At 37.9% G+C, this 21,246-nt stretch overlaps 1 protein-coding gene across 3 annotated transcripts in view; it reads right to left on the reverse strand.

Moving 5' to 3' along the window:
* LOC103496673 (uncharacterized) overlaps positions 1–16,769 on the reverse strand; it is a 28,957-nt gene extending 12,188 nt beyond the window's left edge. Inside the window, exons 1-5 of one of the 3 annotated variants that reach the window (XM_008458620.3) lie at positions 16,037–16,769; positions 9,720–9,836; positions 9,438–9,633; positions 9,121–9,287; positions 8,817–8,997 (exon numbers count right to left, since the gene is read on the reverse strand). In XM_008458620.3, the coding sequence (XP_008456842.1) occupies positions 8,817–8,997; positions 9,121–9,287; positions 9,438–9,633; positions 9,720–9,836; positions 16,037–16,503 (1,128 nt within the window). In that variant the 5' untranslated portion in view covers positions 16,504–16,769. Of the gene's footprint in view, positions 1–8,816; positions 8,998–9,120; positions 9,288–9,437; positions 9,634–9,719; positions 9,837–11,275; positions 11,478–16,036 lie in introns of those variants that run through there. The other 2 variants (XM_008458621.3, XM_051091480.1) reach the window with 2 other exon arrangements.
* Between the last annotated feature and the right edge of the window lie 4,477 nt (positions 16,770–21,246).

The raw sequence follows: 21,246 nt of genomic DNA on the forward strand, positions 1-21,246 counted from the left end.
CGTTTTACCACTAGGCCAACTCGTGATAGTTAACTTCTTTATTAATCATAGAACTCAAAGTACAAGAGAGTTATACAATGAGTGTATAAAGAAGCCTAACGAGCAAAAAACAGGAGGATGGGGAGGCACATCCGGGCATCTCAACTAGGTTAACACCCCCTTAGTACCAAATATCCCAATTAAAATAAGAACGAAAACCAAAATACTAATAGTAAGTGTCCAACTTAATACAGAAGGCCGAGACAAAGGAAATAATAGAAGAAAATAGAAACCAAAACAGTACCGAAACAGAGCCTTAAAACATCTACTGTGAAATAAAAAAAAACGAACTAAATTCAGAAGAAGGCCTACCGAAGAGGAGAAACCAAGCTGTGAAAACTGCAGGCGAAGTCCCTAACAAAAGCTAAAGGACTGGTTGAGTGAGGAAGACAGCCCAATTGAGACATATATCTTGAATGGAGTAGTTCACAAACTCCTTGTTTAAAGAGCACCAAGCTGCCGCGTTACACTATGCGGAGCAAATAATTTCTGATCTTGGTCTTTCCTTATCATGAAAAATCCGTTGGTTTTGCTCAAACCATAATTCAACAAGAAGATTTTAGACAGATTTATCCATATTAGCTGAGGCTTCTTTAGTAGAGACGGACCCTCCAAAAGCTGAAGCACCGAGGGACTAAGGGATCCATCAAAAACCCAAGCAATATTGAGGATGGAGAAGAGACTATTCCAGCAGAAGTATGAAAAGGGACAGAGCAAAAAGAGGTGGAGTACAGTCTCATTCGCCTTCCTACAAAGAGTGCAAACCGAAGGCAGAAGGCACTTGTTAGGAGACTTCTTTTGCAGAATATTTGCACAGTTAAGAGACCCAAAAAGCAGAATCCAAATCAGAATATTAACTCTTCGGGGGCTGTTTGACTTCCATAAAGCTTTAAATAATTGTTTGTCCATTGGGTAGGCAAAAATTAGGGGTACGAGAGAGATTTAACCGTGTAACGACCTTGATGGAACCAAAATTTATAATCTTTAGAATCATTCACTTTTCCAGGCGAGAGGAGAGCTAATAAGAATTGGAATTCTGCAATTTCATCGTCTTTCAAGCACCTTCTAAAGGATGGGAACCAAGATAGGGTATCAAAATCCCAATGATTAGCAACTGAGCCATGGGATAATAAGGCGATTTTGTAAAGCATGGAAAAAAGGTCTTAAATGTAAAGCATGGAAAAAAGGTCCTTAAGAGGGGAGGTGCCAACCTAAATATCTGTCCAGAAGCCAATTCTACTACCCTTGCCAAGTTCAACTGATGCTAGTGATTCCACCAACCTCCACGCTCTAGAAATACTTACCCATAAACTCCTTAGGTTATTTCTGAACTTTCCCAATGTAAACCAGTAGAAACCAGTAGAAAGCCTCTTTGCCGTGGATGCTACTGATGATTTTCCTCCATAAGGCTGTTTCTTCCTTTGAATACCTCCACCCCCACTTAGCAAGCAAAACTGTGTTGTGAACTTTGATGCCACCTAAGCCAAGACCCCATCCTTTAATGGGAGGGAAACCTTACTCGATTTCACAAGATGATTGAACTTGCTGCCAGCATAGCCTTCCCAATAGAAATTCCTCATAATTTTTTCCAAAGAGGCTGCCACATTCCCGGGGAAAGAGAACAAAGATAGATAGTATGTGGGGAGGCTAGCCAAAACTGCATTGCACAAGGTGTGTATGCCTCCTCTAGAAATATTAAATCGCTTCCACCTATCTAATTTTTTGTGAACCCGATCAATGACTGGCCAAAACTCCTTTTGCCGTAGGTAGCCTCCTAAGGGGAGACCTGAGTATCAGATAGGTAATTTTTCTGCCTTGTATCCTAACCAGGCTGCTGTTTGGAGCAAGGCATCCTCACTCATGTTGACACCACTAAGCTGATTTTTCTTAATTAACTTTTTGTCCCAAACACCATTCAAAGAGCCTAATGGCTTCCTTTAACTTCAGAAGCATTTGTTCATCCTATTTGCATAAGAAGAAGGTGTCATCAGCGAATTGGAGCAAGGGAAGGTGGATTATATCCTTATGAACAAGGTAGCCCTCAAACTGCCCATTGATGTGGAGTTTGTTAATGATGGCTTCTTAAACCTCCAAGGAGGAATAAAAAGGGCGAAAGGGGGTCCCTTTGACGGATTCCTATAGAAGCTATGATTTGGCCCCTTGGCTTCCCAATAATGAAAATGGAGAGTTTAGGGTTCTTCAAGCAACCCATCATCCATGTCCATTTGGAGCTGAATTTTTTATGGAGTAAAACCTTTTCTAAACAGCTCCAATCCCCTCGGGTCAAATGCCTTTTCAAGATCAAGCTTCAAAATTCAACCCTTTTTCCTTTTAGCTCTATAGTCTTCAACCGCCTCTGCAAGAGAATCAGCGGGCACAAACCACATCCTCGTCTGGATCGAAAGAAGCGGCTTTCCCGGATTGAGTAGGATTGCTAACTGGGTCAAGAATCTGTCTTTCTTCAATAAAATCACTTTGGTTGGGGCTGATGATTGAATCCATGACTAATTTCAATCATTATGCTATGACTTTTGCAACTACCTTATAAGATGAGGTGGTGAGACTGATTGAGCAAAAATCCTTCATAATTGAGGCATTCTCTTTTTTCTGCACAAGACAAATGAAGTTCTCTTGAATGCAAGCATTTAGCCTTCCTTTACTACGAAAGTACTCCATCAAAGACTTGAAAGTGTCCTTGAAACTAGGCCAATGTGATAAGGAAGTCCGTTGTGAAACCATCCTGGCCTAGGGCTTTGTTTCTGCCAACAGCCTTTAAAGCCATAAAAATTTCCTCCACTGAAAACTGAGAAACTGAGGGCTGCAATCTGATCTGGTGTAACACAAGGCCATTCATTGATAAGGGGAATGAATCTAGCTCTCGGGATACTTTTATAAAGGTTCTCACAAAAACCCAGCACGAGTCTTTCTATATCTCGAGAAGAATTTGTAACCGCCCCATTTTCATCCTTCAGTTCATGTATAAGGTTTTTTCTTTTCTTTGCATTTGTGAAAAAAACAGGTATTTTCATTCCCAACTGACAGCCAATTGAGGTTGCTTTTCTAAATGAGGTTGTGCTCTTCAATTTGGTAGATACTGAGGATTTCTGCTTGCAAAGCTGATCAGAAATGGTTGACGGGACAGCAGTTCTTAAACGATTAGCAAGAACTTTAGCCAAAATCTTGTAGACGCTCGTAATGAGACTAATAAGCCGAAACTCTTTCACCCTGTTCGCATTTTCCTTTTTAGGAATCAACCATTCTAAGGTTTCAAACATCGGGCTGTTCGGAATCCCTCGTTCAAAAAATTCCTTGAAAACCCCTTCCAAGTCTCCTTTGGTAAGATCCCAATTCTCCTTAAAGAACACCATAGAGAACCCATCAGCTCTTGGAGACTAGTTACCATCACAGCTGAAGACAACCTTTTTAATTTTGTCTAACGAGAATGGGGCCACTAAATCCCCCTCCCTAGACGATATAGGACACTAGTCAACGCCTTCCACAAATGGCTTAACTGATACCACAAGGCTATAGAGATTAGAAAAAGAATTTAGGATCTCCTCGTCAATTTCCTTCCTATCTCCAGTGCTAACCCCATTATCTAAGACAAGAAGACCAACATCATCCTTGTTCCTCCGTCCATTAGCCAATCTATGGAAGAAACCTGAGTTACAATCTCCATCCTTGACCCACTTGATTCAACACTTTTGATACCAACTTACATTATCCTTACTAATCACCTCCTCAAGATTCCTTTTTAAACTAAACGTCTTCAATGAGACCAGAGTCAAGGAGGCATTCTGACTCAAAAGTATCTATCTCGTCAATCCTAACAACGATCTCCTTTTTAGTTTGAATATCGCTAAAGACCTCTTTATTCCAAACTTTAAACTTACCTTTAGTTTTTCTCAGCTTCTCCATAATTCTAAGACCCTCCCATCTGCCATGGACCTGCACTTTCCACCGAGAAGCAATATTCTCTTTAAAGGACGAATGCTCAAGCCACATATTCTCAAAGCAAAAAGGAGCAGAACCCCAATTCAACCTACCATTAGTCAAAATAAGAGGCCAATGATCCGAGATGATTCTAGGACCCTATCAATTCTCATAGTCGCCCTTCTATTGGCCCACGTGAATTTATTCCCAACAAGCAGAGGGTCAAAAACCCACAATCATCAATAAAGTTGTTAAGGCATCTCATAGACCTGGTAAATCTACCACCCGACGCTTTCTCAGCAGGAGACAATGACATTAAAGTCGCCACACACCATCTCGACCCATAATAACCAAAGAGATCTTCCAACTCCTCCCAAAACAGATTCCTACCCCTTCCCTTGGAGGGCCATAAACACTTGTGACCCAAAACTCTACACCCTCTCCATCCATAAAAGCAATAGTAATAGAAGGTCTACCACAAATCACTTCGAAAGCAACACATGATCTCAAGTTCCACAACACAAGAATCCCACCTGACAACCCTTCAGCCTCAAGAACCTCCCGCTCCACCCTCATGCACTTCCCAAATACTAGAAACCCTCCTCCTGCAAAACTCACTTCTCTTGGTTTCCATGAAAATAAAAATATCTAGATCTTCTTGTCTAAGCACCTCCTTCACGATTCTTCTTCTAGACTCCATACCCCTAACATTCCAAGAAACAATCTTTAACATAATGACTTGGAAGACCCAGCCTCCATTGAGGCGTCCTTAACTCCATAGTTCACCAAACTGTCCAATTATTTTAATTCCCTAGACAACCTATCGCTACTATCCTCGTGCTTTACCTTAGCTCCTCTTTATCTCCACTTACAGTTTAATGTCCCCCTTACCACTTTTCCCTCTTTAGCCTCCACCCTCTTAATACCCGTTGAACCCATAACAACCGCCTCTCGTTATTTCTGACCTCACCAATCAGGGCACCTTGCATTTCAAAGGCAGTATGATGGCTTACTAAAATCCCTAAATAGTTCTCGTTAGTAAAAGGCACTCCCTTACAACCTGAACCGACTCCCACCCCTTGAACTATATGATTAAATCATGGCCACCTCTCTCTCAGAGAATAGACGGGTGCAAGGGTAAGACACGACTTGAGTAACCTTGATAAGGGTAAAGGTTAAAAAAGGTAGAAGGAGAAAGAATGTATGCAGTTCCCAACTGCCCAACACTCCTATACCAACTCCCAATTTCCGAAGACATAAATTTAGTAGAAGACGCTCCCTCTCCCCTCTCAAACTCACCCCGACTTCCTGAAGGACAAGGAACTAAAGAAAGAGAACTTACCCAATTTGTCCGGCCAACCAAATTCTCCACTCGATAGTAATTAGGAGAGAATCCGCTTACCTGACCTGCAAGAAAAAAACATCTCCTCATTCTCCACCTCTGCAATCACCCCATATGAACTCTTCACCAAATGCAAACCCAACCTCTTTGCGCACTATCTTCCCTCTCCGATGATCCCTCTTAGTGAGTGCTTTTAACAAGAACCTCCTCTGAAATTGCTTTTAGAGGGGTTAAAAATTCACCGAGCTTTTTAATCGGCGTTGGAGAGGAAGACTGTTCTCTTGAGCCATCACCATTTTTGAAAATACCTCCCAACTCCACCTCTTGAGAGCTCTTTCTAATTGGAGTTAACAGAAACCACTCGTCCTCCGGATAACTCACAATTGAAGGATCTAAACTGAAATCTCCATAATCTCCACCTAGATCCAAAAGCCCCGCTCAGAATTCCTTTTCCAGAAAAACCCCTGGTACTCTTCTCCTTTCTTAGTAGGAAAAATATCAAACCTTGAATTTGTTGAATTCAATCCCATTGAAAACCTTTGAATCTCATCTTGATCCTCAAATCTGCTTCTCGGAGCCCCACTTATGATATTTCCTTTGCTCAGAATAGAGGTCTTGGGAGAGCCCAAAGAAATATCCGATGCTTTACAATCATCTCCCATTTGGGCCTTCTGCATACTGCTATCATTTCTCAAATCCACAGAGCCCAATGGCTTACCCAAACCCCTCTCAGGCCCATTTTGGGATTTAACCTCCATCAGCCCAACGCTATCAAAGGATTTTAAAATCGTCATGTGATTACCCTCATTCTTTCTACTAGGTTTGTACCTTCTTCTGACACATCCTACCTCTCTTTTTCTTCTTCTTCCCATCCAAAGACGAATCTCACCGGAAAGGCAAACTCCAGGTGATTCACGATGCAATGCACCAGGATGAACCCATCTTAATTACCTTTTTCCTTGAATCTCACTTCCTTTAGCCAATTAGACTTACAAGAATCATCATCTTGTTTAGCCCGGACTCCACACCATGAAGCTAGGGAATCAATAAACTCCGTTGTTCTGAAGAAGGGAGGAACATCAAGTGCAGTAACCCAACCACCATCAAATTTTTGTTTCCTTTCCTCTTCAATCACGCAAAAACCCCACTGGTGGAAGAAGAACTCGACTTCGGAAGGATGACCCAAGCTAAATGAGCTTCTTCGCCTCAGAAATTGAGTAAAAAATCCCCACCACCAAATTAGCACAGAAGATCTTGAAACCACAACAAATATACGGAGGCTCCTCGAAAAGTTGCTTTAAGGCTCCCCAATCTGTCGAAGCCTTAAATTTCTGGATAATAATCATTGATTTACACTCGAACGCAAAATCCTTAACCTGGTCTTTATGCTCTGTCACCTTGACCACTCCCTTTACTTTCTGAAATTTTCTATAAAAGGCCAACCTCCGTTTGACCTTTTATTCTTTAGACTAGCCGTCGGCACCTTAGAAACCTCTTTTTTCTTTCTGATTCAAGTCCTTTGGTTGTTGTATTTCATTACTCAACTTCTTCAAAGTTGTGCCTGATCCCAGAAGGAACGCAAAATCTCCCTTGTTAGCCAACCACCTCCTCTATTAAGGCTAGCCAACCACCTCCTCTATTCCCTTTCGGTATAAAAATCCTCGATTTCCTTCCCTTGGAAGATTCTAGGGAGATAATAGCAAACCTTCCTTTTGTATTCTCCAAAATCTAAAAAAAGATAATGGTGAACTCTAGCATTCTTCTACGCCAAAAACCCACAAAGAAACTCGCTTCATCCTCTACCTTTAAACAGTCCCTTGCCCACATAGAAGTACCTACATCCAGCTCCAATCTACCGTGTTTCCTTTCATTCCGTTCCTCAATAAAGATCTTCCTACTAGACTCCAACGCTCCTAGTCTAAATTCCTTTCTATCAAGCACGAACTTTCCCATCTCACAACAAAACTCACATTTTGATCACATTTTGAGAGAAAAGTTATCGATCTTCTATTTCTAAGTTGTCAAGGAATTTTGATCCCCTCATCCACACTGGCAAATGGAAATTATTAGGCAAGTTTCACTTAGAAATAGAAGAATGGTCCACAAAATTTCACTTTGAAATAGAAGAATGGTCCACGAAATTTTGTTCATTGCCAAAATTCATTAGAAGCTATGGGGTAAAGATTTCTATCAAGAATTTACCCTTCCTTTCTGGAAAAATGTTGTGTATTAGAAGACAATTAAGAGGTCTTATGAGTATATCTTCTAAAACTCTTAGGATCTGTTTGGTAGAGAATTTTAAATCAACATTTTGAAAACAAAGGATTTAATGAGGACGGAGTGTATTTCATGTTTTCATATATGTGTTTGGTAACAGATTCAAAAATTAAATTATAATCTAACAATTGTCTAAAATGTGTTTCATACTATATACAATTAGTTGTAGTTACCCACTAATATTTAATCAACAATAAACTATTATTAATATTTTTAATACGATTTAAATTATATAATCATTATTTTGTAATATTATATAAATTAGGGTTATCGGAAAGGCTCCAACTATGTTAAATAGTACCCATAGAATAATACATGGAAGCTAAAGCATTGGGTGTGTTTGAATCAAGGAATTGGGATGTAGGGATTGTGAACTCCATCTCTTGTTTGGCACAAGGAGTTTGTCGGTCCCACTACTAAAATACATCGTATATCTTATCAACTCTTTAGAGCTCTCTAGACTTCATAACTCCGTAAAGCTCACTATTCCAGTCCTTGTCCCAAACACCCTCTCTAGAAGTGTCACCCAACCACCCCACCCCACATTTCACCAACTCACAACAAAAGTGGAGGGAGCAAGTGTACAATGCAAATCTAGTTTAGATTATCAATACATAATAACTTGTAGAGAGAAAAACAAAATGAAATAGAGGTAAAACACAAGCTTGGGCAAAGAATTATTTCGGTTTGATAGTTTTTGAAGCAGCTGATTCTTTCTTCTTGGAGTACCCTTTCTCATTTCAAATTGAAACATGTGGAATACAAAATTTTAGTCTGAAGTGGGCAGTTTTCGACAAAGTGTTTAAATTTTCTTTGTATGAAGCTCTTTGCTATTGTTTCAATTCTCTATTGCTTTGGTTCTTTCGCTATTTCTCCTTTGTGATCGTTTGAAGGTCGTTTTCATATTTGTATTGCCCGAGTTCATCATTGTTTAGTTTGTTTGGATGATATTGTCTTTTTCTTAGTTTGCTCTTAGTACAGTACTCTTGTACTTTGAGCATTAGTTTCTTTTATTATTAACAAAGAGCCTTTTCTCCGTTTCAAAAATAAAACACAAGCGTGCAAAAAAAAAACATACCAGAGGAAATAATTAATTGAGTGAATTCAATATTAGGAAGAACAGTGTTAAGATCTGCACAAGCTTTTCATACTATGAATCTTCGCCATGGCTTGTCGTGGCAAAAAATCCAAGTTTTAACAGTGCTCCTACCAAAAAAGGACTTACACAATTATTATCCTTATCCAGATGAGTGCACAATACATCTTCCTCAGCAGAAAGATCATCCATGAATTGGCTAACAGAGACTGGACCATATCTTTGGGGGATGACATGACCAGCTGCTGCAATGGGAGAACAGTCTAGTATGGCATTCGTCTGGGGCATGAGTCTAAATGCAAGGGAAGTCCTACAACCACAACGCTGAACAAAGTAATTCAATCCAAGAAACAATTAAAAGGGTTTGCTCATACAGTAGATTATACAATAAAATGGAAAATTTTAAATATATGGATTTATACGAATTATATACCTCCCAACACAATTTGAGCCCAAGGAATGATCAGGAGCAACTCTATATGATGCAGCAGGCCGAAGGCCAGCTGTAGCATGGCTAAGTGCCTTTCCGGTAATCAGTAACAGATCTCCAGGTGCCAAGACAGCGTCTGCTAGGTACCAGCGACCATTGGGATCACAAACCTGCCAATGAGGAAAAAATAAAGTCCATGTCTTTGAGGCTCCTAACAGTATCGTAAAGCTTTAATGCACTAGATTTATGGTGCTGGACATTAAATTTAAATGTCAATAATATCTAAAGAAAAATAGTTATCAAGGTCATTGAAGTCCCACCTGTAAACCAGGATTGTCTGAGGAAAACAATGTCAATAACCCCTTCTCCACCTCAACATTCATTGCTGACTTTCCTCCTCCAATAGAACCCTTGCAATTGTGCAAAGAGCTATTATGCAAGAGCATTGCAACAAGCACTGATGAGGACACATCAGTAGCAGGAAGTGGAGTGTCATCGAGCAAATTATTGAAAACACTGCAAAGTATTGATTTGTTTGTATAGATAGGTATGCAAGTCAAACGCTAACCAAAAGTAAAAATGAATTTCAATAGCATTCTTACTCGCTTCTCAAACGAAGATGCCTAGCTATTGCACACAAGGCAGCCCGAGCTGCTTTACCCATGCATCTAAAAATATCAGCCATACAGGGAGGACAAGAGTCCCAATCTTCCACTGCTCTGTAACAAAAATATCACAAAATTATAATTTAACATGCATATGAATAACTGACAACAATCTATCAAAAATGCAAGAGGCCTCCATCACCCAGCTTGCAACACAAGAAACGCGACAGACAAACAAAGTAAAATCATCAAAGCTCTCTTATTCCCCTTTCCCATTGATAGCTCCCAAAAAGAGCTATGCACTTCCTCCTAAATCATGTTAGTTCTTACGAATTTAGGGGGTGTTTGACCCTCAGATTAAGTATTGTTTGGCCCGCAGATTATTATAACCCTAATTCTCCCCCCTCAATCTCTTTGTCGCTGTGATGTATCTCGATCCAATCTCATGAGAAATCGTCCCCAAGATTACCCCACGATTGCCCCAATATTTAAAACTCGGGGCAAAGTTGTGCCGAGAGCATCCCGAGATTTAAAACTTGGGGCAATTGTGGGGTAATCTCGAGGACGATTTCGCCTGAGATTGGACCAAGATTTTTTTTAATTGTAGGTTCTTTTTAATTATTTAGGTTCAGGGCAACTTTACCTCGAGAAAGTCAAAGGTTCTGGTAGGCCCCTTTTTGTAAAACTTTGAGCTTACAGAACCAGATGAGAGTTTGGAATAGCTTTAGGAATCAAGTTATGGCGAAAAGTAAGAGCACAACAGTATACGATGGCTGATAAACAAGTTTTCTGAGTTTGATCATCTTTAACAAAACATAATTTCTACTTCTTGTTAGAGGGAAAACCACTTTAATAGTCGGTGAATGGGCGATGTTCAATTAACATTTCAACTCTGAAGAGTAAAGACATTTTAATAGTTTAGACTGGCTTATAATTGATAAAATCATAAAAACATGGTCGGGCCGTCGGGGGGACTTCACAGTAGGCTCCTGTAATATTTATTAAATTATGATTTCTGCAATGTTCTTGATATAAACCATTGTTCTTGTCAATCAGTTTTTAAAAAAATGATAATGCTATCCTGTTGTTTAAAATGGTTCAAGGTTCAATGTTGTTCAATGTTCAATATTCACATTGGTAACTTCCGTATTTCTTTTTTTTTAAACGGAGACAAGCCTCTTTATTAATAATGAAAAATGAGACTAATGCACAAAGTACAAGAAAATTATACCAAGAGCAAAATAAGAAAAGACGAAAACAACCAAACAAACTGCCCAAAGACGATCTCAGCCAATACAAGGGAAAAACGACCAAAACAAACAATCGCAGAGAACAAGCTAAAAAGGCGAAATCCAACAAGCTAAAACAGAACCAACGAAGAGATTTGAATACAAAGCATAACGAAATAACTCTCTCAAAAGGAAAACATTCGAATCTAGAGACTAGCAAGAAGATGCAACCAACGATCTCAAAGCTATCATGCCAAATAGTCCAAAACCCAAAAGAGGCACGAAAAAATCTTTCGAAATATCAGCATCAGCAAAAGGTTATACTTCTTTTTGCAACACCTCAACACCCCATGTTGAATCTTCAAAGACAAAGTATGATGTTCCAATTGAAAACACATCCCCCGAACTATTTCTCCCGTAAGCCACTCTAATAGATTCCAGCACCTTTTTCGACCATAACACGATTCATGATGAACAAGATAATCTCAGAGAATAGGCTTGAGAAATATTAGAAGAGCAGCCATAGTTTCTGCAATGAAGACTTCCAAAGATGAGTTGCATGAAACATTAACATTCTCTCCAACTTCTCTTTCTGCTGCTTTCTCTTACTATATTGGAATAATATTGGAGGACTAACTTCCATGTTTCTTTAGTTTTACCCATTTCATTTTTATTACCATTAGAAACCCCAACATGTGAGCAGAAAGAGAATTACTTCTTATTATCTGTTACAATTACTTTATTCTTTCAAATTGTATGTTCTGCATTTCACTCTTTGAAATATAGTTCGTTAATCTTATCTACTCGGTATTAGTTGCTGCAACTATTTTGAATTCAATGGCTACTGGCAAGAGAAGCTAAATTTATTAAATGAACATTATAATTAACAAGATTTAATCAAATCAATTGAAGAAAAATGTGTATTTCATGTATAATATATATGTAGACAAAAAAAGAGTAGTGAAAAACCCAAATTATAATAGTCTTCACCCCAAACCCAGCTTATAATAATCCACACATGTTTAGCTTATAATAACACAGACTATAATAGTCTGCACCCCAAACATAACTTATAATAACACTGATTACAATAGTCCGCACCCCAAACTCAGACTATTATAAGTCACTCCTCACCCCAAATGCCCCCTTAATGTTTATTTGAGCATTTTGACAGGAAAATGAGCAAAGGAGACCATCGAGACATTCTGGGTGCAATTTGAATCAAAACGGAGCACTGAATAGCAACCGAAGGGTACAAAGACAATTCTGCCCCTAAAGGGAGTGTAGGGGGTGCCAGTTTGATGTTGTGCGCTAAGCTAAAAGGCAGTAGACATCAAATGAAGAGAGCGCAGCGGAGCAAACATGCATCAGATGCAGACGGAGGATGCTTTGGCACTATAGCCTGCAATGCAACTACGCTTGTGAAAGGAAAATGTATGTTACCTAGATCTTCAAAATGATTTATCGAGACATTAAATTGGTTATGTGATAGATCAACTATTTGTTCTAAATTCCTATGAGCCAAGTCTCTTCATTTATAAACCCTAGTTCAGGGTTTTTACTTGTCAAGTCAATTTGTAATGTTTCTCCCCTTGAAGAAGAACCCTCCACGCTTGGCATCAAAGGATTAGAACTCATAATTTCGGAATGAATGATGTTTGGGATAGGAGCGTCCCAAAAATTATCTTCAAGGTTAGGTGGCTCCCCTAGAAGAGAATTTTGGCTAAAAAAGGTTTATTTTCCAGAAAAGACACATCCATACTCTCAAAATACTTTTTAGTCGAAGGGTCAAAACATTTGTAGCCTTCTTATGGGAGACATAACCAACAAAAATGCATTTAACAGCATGAAGGTTAAGTTTAGTGCGAGTAGGGTTGGGATTATGAATATAAGTGGTGCAACCAAATAATTTAATGGGTAAGTCAAAGAACAACCAAACAGTAGAAAAAGAATTTTTTAAATGATTCAGAGAAGTTTTGAAATTCAAAACCTCTATAAGGACTCCGTAACCGCACAAATATTTTGGGACATTCATAGAAAACACAAGCAACTTCAAGTAAATATCTATTCTTTCGCTCAGCAATTCTATTTTGCTGAGGAGTATCAGGACATGTAGCTTGATGAAAAATACCCTCCTCGTCTAAGAAACTGGTTAATTGTTCATTGAAATATCCAGTGTCATTATTAGAGTGAAGGATGCGGATAATGGACAAAAGGGATTTCTGGACAATAAAATATAATACAAAAAAGGAAATAATCACACTGAACAAAAGGGTTTCTGGTATCCTGTGAATGCATCCTTGCTAGAAGAAGAAAATTGACAGATTGTTTAACAAACCACATTCAACCCCTCCATCCTTCAAAACTTGATTTAATCTAACAATATCAACTGGATTTGAAAAATCATAAACAAATAAACCCCCTCTGACTTTACGATGCTGGTTGACTGATGAACTATCAAAAGTTCAAGAAAATATTTCCTCTCTTCTCATCGTTAATTTCAATCATTGCCAGAATGAACCAAAAAAGAATCTCTTTAACTTGAATTTTGGCGTGTGATACATTTATGAAGTTCAAAGTTTCACGGAAATGTCTAGTAGACACCCAAAGTAGCCCCCAAGAACTTCAAAAGTTTGGTTATTCCAGCAATATAGCAGTAGGTTCTTAATCGCAATCCATCCATCATATCCTCGCATACACATGTTTGCTACGGATTAGCTTATCCCATTTTTCAAACTTTAAGCGAAAGGCACCAACCTCCTGCCCTTTCCCAGGTTGCTTTATCACTTCATAAAGTGATCGTTGATCAATATCAATTCAAGCATTCTCTACAAACAGGGTAGAGGACGAGGGAGAGAGAGGAGAGAAAGGAGAGAGAAGAGCAAACTTACCTTAACAAAAAATTAGAACTAATACTAATGCTAAGACTTCAAGTGTTTAGTTTGGAAAGATAACAATTGTGCTAAAGAAATGGGAAGACAACAAGCATGCTTCAAAAACAAAAAACTAAAGGGGTGTTTGGCAACTTAAATAATTTGGGAGAGTTGGGTTGGGTAAAAAAAACCAACCCCTGTTTGGTTCACCAATAAGCAAGGAAGTTTAGTACCTTGTTATTCACATCAACTCACATTTCTCACAAAAATACTCACATTTCTCACGACGTTATTCATGTCAACTCCCCCAATAACTTCTCTATAGTTATTATCAACTCAACTCTTTGTTTTTATCGCTAACCAAACGCCCTCTAACTAATGAGATCCAATTCAAAAATAATGAGAGATAGAGGTTAGTCACAAACTTCCTTAGTAACCGAGACTTGATGGGAGACAACAAAGCTAGCCATAACCCAAACCTCCTAGAAAGAGCTTTTCCACATCACTAAAACCGGTTCTTTTCTCTCAAGTCAAATATGCCATAAATCACAATGAAGGCTGTACGCCAAAAAGCAATGCCTCTATCTAAAATGGAGGGGGAATAAAATCTATAACATAAGACAAGCACCAACAATGCCTCCAAAGAAAGTAGAAACTATCGAACCTTTCAAAATCCATCACATATAAACTGCACCATTAAGGCCCAGTAAAACAGAAGATGGCCTGTCGATACAATCAGTGGTGTTAACTGCCCAAAAGGATTAGGACACCAAAAACAAAGATCCCAAAACGTCAGGTTGGGACAAAATTTAGCCACCATAGAGAGCAGCAAAATGAAATCCAAAAAAATTGCAGCAAAACAAAGGGCAACTAAAACAAAATGAACAAAATGTAATTATCAGAAAAGGCAAGGATAGAGGCAATTCTCTAAACCAAAATTGCACAATTAATAGAGATGGGTATAAAGATGGCTAAGAAGGCTATCCTCCTATAAATAAATAGACAAACGATCCTTGACTGAGAACCTCACAAAGAGATCTCCTAGAAACCAATGCAATTGTTTTCCACAGATTCCTAAAGCTGCCACTGATCCTTCAATTTGGGGTCCACTTGAGGGAAGGGACGATAGTTAGGGAAGAGTACTTTGTTAATATTTCTATGTTTATCATTTCTTTAAATTAATTGAATTTATCAAGCTAGAACCCAATGACAGGAAGTCACAAATAAACTTAACCAACTTGTTAAGTTTTTCTCCTTGATTTATAAATGTAAGTTGGTTAATAAATCTATTTAAGCTTATGAAAAGCTGAATGATTCAATAAACATTTTCTCTAAGGTAGATCCCTTAAAGCATCTAAAGACTAAAGGAGTATACCAAACGGAATTGGAGCTAACATAGAGCAAGAAGTGGAACCATTAAGACTCAACGGAGTCAAACTCAAATGGCAACAGGAAGTTCTCTTTCAAAGGACAAAGATGGATGCCCAATATCAAGTGACAGCGTCTGGAAGGTAGGACAGACTTCAACCTGCAACCGTTTAGGAGGAAGATTGATCATACCTCAGCTGGAAGTTTGTTTAATAATTTTTGCCCAAAACAATCAAGTTAAGTTTTCCTTTTCCCATTTAATTCTTTCTATCCAGAAAGAGGTTTTCTTTATTTTCTCACTATCCTTCATGCAAATGATCTTACCTCCTCTCAATCTTGACGTTACGATTGTTCCTCTCAAACCATAACCTCAGAAAACAAAACTTATGTCCTTGCCCTTTATGTATGCATAGGATACTTTCTACAAGATGGACTAGTCATTGTAGGCAAAGGAGATAATGCGTGGAACGGGCTCCTTATTTGAACCCTATCACTAATACTCGGTTAGACAATTTGCCAATTTCACTGTATGAAAAGGGTGCAACTTAAGGGGGAGGTTAAAAAATTGATTTGTTTTTGTTCAAATTAATCTCAAGCTCCAATCTAGCCGACAGAAGCCAAAACCAGGAAGCCACTTTGTTATGATTTTCCCTTTAATTACAGTAAATTGGTTGACTAATAATTCTACTCGAGCTTATGTAAAGCTGCATAAATCAACATGAATATTTTCCTTGTTCCAGAAACAGATCCTTGAAGGAAGAACTCAGGAAGTATCAGAAAATAACTGGCTTAAAAATGAGAACTAAACAAGTAGTACAGTAAAAAGAGAGTATAAGCTAACCACCTTCCAGCTCTATACATATAAACACTGCGCCCCTTTCCTCCACTTTGCGCTCTACTTTTGAAAAACAACCTAGCCGCTTCAAGACCGCAACGAGTGAGAGCAGCAGCTTCATTCTCCAATTCAATCACAGCCGCATTATACCTCGTCAAGGATCCGGACAAAGCCTCAACCGCCCTCACGTAGGACCCCGCAGGCGCACCGTCGTAAGGGGCAATATCAGATAAGCGGACCCTGGCGAGTGGGCAAGCCATAGCTACAGCAGAGTCAGCGGCGGATTGCAGCACTGGTCCGGCAACATGGTCGCATGGCTCCCGGTGGGAATTGGAGACGTGAGTGGTGAGAGGCAGCGGAGAGTGGGCGGAGGGAGGTGTGGATGAAGGTGACCTAAGAGAGGAAGGCGGAGGATTGATATGGTGTGGAGAAACTGCAGAAGAGGATTGCTGCTGCATTATGATGCCTGGAACCATCAATCATACTGAAATTTTGCACCAGAATTTGAGAATTTCTTCATGCATCCGAGACTTCATACAGGAGTTCTTATAGATTGAAAGCTTCGAAGTCGGCGGTGAACTACGAAATTCAAGCTTCTTCGAAATGAGGAATTCTGTCGCCTTTTTCTTCGATCAGCGTCTCTTCCTTTTTCCTTCTTGACAGATGGACGGAAATTTGACTCTTTTTTACAAAATGTTTTACATAAATTCTACAAAATTGAGCCTCCACATTTTAGGTTAAATCATGTTGAATATGGTTTCCAAACATTCAATAAACTTGGTGAGTTATAATAGTCTAAGTCGTTTTTAATTTTACCGTATGTCAGCCAGTACAAAAGCATGAATTTTTTTCCTTTTCACAACATACTACTGCCAACTATTTTTAACTTTTAAAAAATATTTTTTAAACGAAAAACAGTTAATTATACTAACTTTTATAAAAAAGAAAAAACAACCCGATCCAAAATAATTTTCTTGAAACATTTGTCAGTTAAAATTAAAGTATTTTGATAAGATTCATAGAAACTCAAAGGTTAGCATGCAAGTTTTAGGTTTAAATTAAAATGATTTTAGGAAAAATATTAAACTCAACTGAATAGTTTAATAAACAAAAAAAGACTACTTAATTAAACGTAATTCGTTATCAAAATATCTTGAACGATTTCTTACGTATCCTGCAACTGTTGAAGTTGAACTAAAAGAAGAATATATTAAAACAGTATGTAATTTTAATTTATTTCTTTTGCAAAAAGCTCCCTCATTATATATTAATTTAATTGAAAAAGAAAAAAGAATAAGAAAAAAAGTGTTGGGTTTCAGGATGAATTAAAGGTTTTTTCAAATTTTTTTGATTGATGAATGCAAGAATACGCATGTGCTAAATCATAACTTTTAAAGCAATGTGATTGCCTAAACTTTTATCCATTATCTACAAAATATATAAACTGGGTCAAAATGTCCAAACAATAATAGAATATAGGTCCCACAAAATGGCCACCTTAGTGGAATTCTAATCACAATTTAAACTAGTGCCAAGAAATTCTATTCGAAAGATAATTAAAATAACATAAATCCACAAATAAAATCTGGCTTCACCTTTTTGGGAAGGCTACCCATACATTTCAACTCTTGAATGCAAAAAAAAAAAAAAAAAAAAAAAAAAAAAAAAAAAGAGAGAGAGACCCTTAAACAAAGATATGATAAATAGCATACAAAAGCTTCATGTTTGTTTTCCTCATTATCATTTTACCATAGATTGAAAGAATTAAATCCATCCTAGCATACAGTCTGTTCTAGCCGACAACCTCTAAAAGAAGTTGAGTAGCACGAATGAGAGATTGTATCAAAACCTCGGATGTCTAAGCACGTGAATTAGAGACAGATACAGAAGACAAAGACAAAGACGAAGAAGGGAAAGGAAAGGAAAACAGAGAGGGGGACAGAGACAACAAGTTCAGAGATGGTGGAAGACAAAGTCAGAGAGGACAAATTCAGAAGACGACATCGGAGAAGGTGAAGGCAAAACAAAGGAAAGAGGAGGAGTTGAACAGTAACCTAAAAAAGAAAGGGGGGAGTTGAACATGACCTAAAAAGGAGAGAAGGGGAGTAAATAACCCTAATCCCCAATTATGTTAACCTGTGGTCTAAACGTGGAGAGCGCACTCCACCTCACTCTACTCCTGGGCCAAACAATCCTTAAATGTTAGTATGTAAAGTGGACCTCATTTAATTATAGGGCTTTTAACTATTACGATCTAAATAAATGTGTCTTATTACAGTTGAACCCAACATTGCTATATTTTTCACAAAAGTCCTAATGGGCTAAAAAACTACACAAATGTTGAGCCTAAATGCCAAAATTACCCATATTTGATTGTATTATTAGTAAAATAAAAAAAGAAACTAAAGAATTGTGGTACGAAAAGTGGAATAGCATGAAGACCCATTTCAATTTTAAAACTGACCAAAAAAATTTCCTTCTTGAAGAAACTTCTGAAAACTAAACATCCTTCTTCCTATTTTGATTGGCAATCGTGTTTCTGTTCTCTGTGTAAGAAATTTAGGATTTTGGCGAAAGAAAACATTTAAAAAGGACATGTAAAACCCTAAAATTTATAGAAACCTTTCAGACTTGTTAAGTTTTGGTAAAGAAAAGAGAAATTTAAATCAAAATTTGGATATTAAAGTTAAGAAGCTAAGCAATCAGGCTTGGGTGAGCTAACAAGCACTACAAGAGACGGGGGTACTCCCGATGCCAAAAAAGGTCGGTGAAAATGAAAAGTACGTCGGAAATGGTTATCCTGACGTACAAAACAGCGTCGGGAAGAATGTCGGAAGAAAGGCGTCGGGAGAGGCTCTCCCGACGCCGTACCAACACGGCATCGGGAAAGCCTCTCCCGACGCCGAACTACGCGTCGGCATAGCCTGCGTCGAGAATACCTCTTTCCCGACGCAGACTATGCCGGCGCACCTTCCGGCGTCGGGAAATCCTCTTTTTCGACTTTTTTTCCCGACGTTTCTTTACGTCGGGAATTCCTTTTTATATATTTTTTAATATTTTCTTTCTACTTTTTTCCTTATAATATTTTATTCAAACATTCACAATGATGTTCAGATTGTTTAAAAAAAATTCTGACGTTTTGGATTAAATTAAAACAAATTGAATATAAATTAAAATAAATTAAGAAATATACAAACACAAATTAAAAAAAACAGAATTAAAATTAATAATACGAATAAGTTCACTACAATAAATATAGTTCTCAAAATAGAAAAAACATAAACATAAGAAAAAGTCTCCCAACGAGGTGCGTATGCGCGTCATTCTACACCTTCGGTCCTAAAATGATATAAAAATAACTAAGTTTAGTACATAATCATATATTTGCAAAAACTTAAGAATAATAGAGATATATACGTACCGCAGAGCTAGGGATCATGTGATGGTCCTTGTTGTGCACAAATTAATTCTTCTATCATCTTTTTCATAATGGCTATGGACATAGAAAACAAACATTAAATAAGATTGTTTGTTTGTAATGACAATGACTTGTAAAAGACTTCGATAATGCATTTGAGTGTTACATTATGTTTTATATATAGGATAGTACAATTTTTATACGATTAAAATTAGTTTCAAATGAATAAAGGCATGTTTTTTTGAAAAATGTTAAAAATGAATTTTAACAATTTCAGACTCAAAAAATGATTTTAAAAACATTCAAAATTATCTCAATTAGACGAGGTGGGTCGAAGTGGATTGAACAAATTTAGGAGTTATAGTTTTAGATCAGATGATGATGAAGTCACTTATTATATCTATATATAAAAAATGGTTATTCTCTTTCTTCTTTAACAACAACACACATATCCCCAACTATTGTTATATTAATTCCACGTGATTGAAGAAGGAGTGGGGAAAGAGTATTAAAAAACAACAAAATAAAACAAAAAGTTGTCTTATTGTTTCACAATCTTTTGTTACAATATAGAGATTTGACATTATACATATTGGATATTTGCAAGGTAAGGCAAATGGGATGAGACTTAGCTTTGGGAAAGAGGGTAGAAGTTGGTATGGTAGTTAATTAGGGTAGACTACAATGAGAGACCTTAAACCCAATATAGGAATAATGGTGTAGTGACCAAAAACAACAGCTAAGAAAAGAGTGTTCCATTCTTTCTCATTCCTTTCTCTACCACTGAAAGTTGTCATCATTAGCACATCACAACAAAGTTGAGTTTCAACTGATGATTTCTTCATCTGTTCCAACTCTTTTTCCAACACCATCTCTATTATTATTACTTTCCCTCCCTCACCTCTACTTGGAATTGCTTCTTTACATTTCTTCAATATCTTGATGCTTTCTTCATCATTCCAATTGTGTAGAATTGACTAATAATCAAACACACGCCCCAAAAGTGGAAGGCATATTAAGTACTCTCTCCCTCTAAACAATCTTATACAATCCTTACAATTTACATGACTTTCACCATGTGTGCATAAAGTTTAATTACTTTCAAAATGTATTTAATAGGTACATCATTTCAAAATGTATTCAATAGGTACAAAGATATACACATTCTATACAAAAATACATTTAACAAACAAAAATTTATTCCAAAAGAAAATCCTAAAACAATTTTTCTAAAAAAAACCCTAAAACATAACTTTAAACTAAACAAATTTTAATTTTTCACTTACCTAAAGTGACAAACGGCGGTGGAACGGCAGCGAGGGACGACGGCGAGGGACGGCGGCGGAACGGTTTCTTCCTCTCGACTTCGACCTCTCTTTTTCCCTCTCTTCCTCTCTTTTTTTCCTCTCGGCTTTCAGTTCTGTAAATTACAAAACTGAAACGAATAAAAAGGAGATTTCCCGACGCCGTGTCGACGCATCGGGATATCCCCTAAATGGCATGGGAAAAAGGTCATTCTTGACGCTCATTAAACGGTTTTCCCGATGCCGCACAGTGTGTCGGGAAAACCCTCTATTCCCGACGTCGTTCCCTACGCACTGTGCACGGCGTCGGGAATAATATGTTTTTTAAAATTAATTTGACCTTTTCTCGACGTCGTGTGGCCGACGCCTGTTTGATGCGTCGGGAAAAAGGTTTTTTTCGATGCTTCTTCCGGTGCAGTCTCGACTGCGTCAGGAATACCCTTTTTCTCGACGTCCGTTATGCCGACGTCTTTTTTGGCGTCGGGAATGCTCTGTTT

This window comes from Cucumis melo, chromosome 10 (genome assembly GCF_025177605.1).
Source record: "Cucumis melo cultivar AY chromosome 10, USDA_Cmelo_AY_1.0, whole genome shotgun sequence".
Lineage (NCBI taxonomy): Eukaryota > Viridiplantae > Streptophyta > Magnoliopsida > Cucurbitales > Cucurbitaceae > Cucumis > Cucumis melo.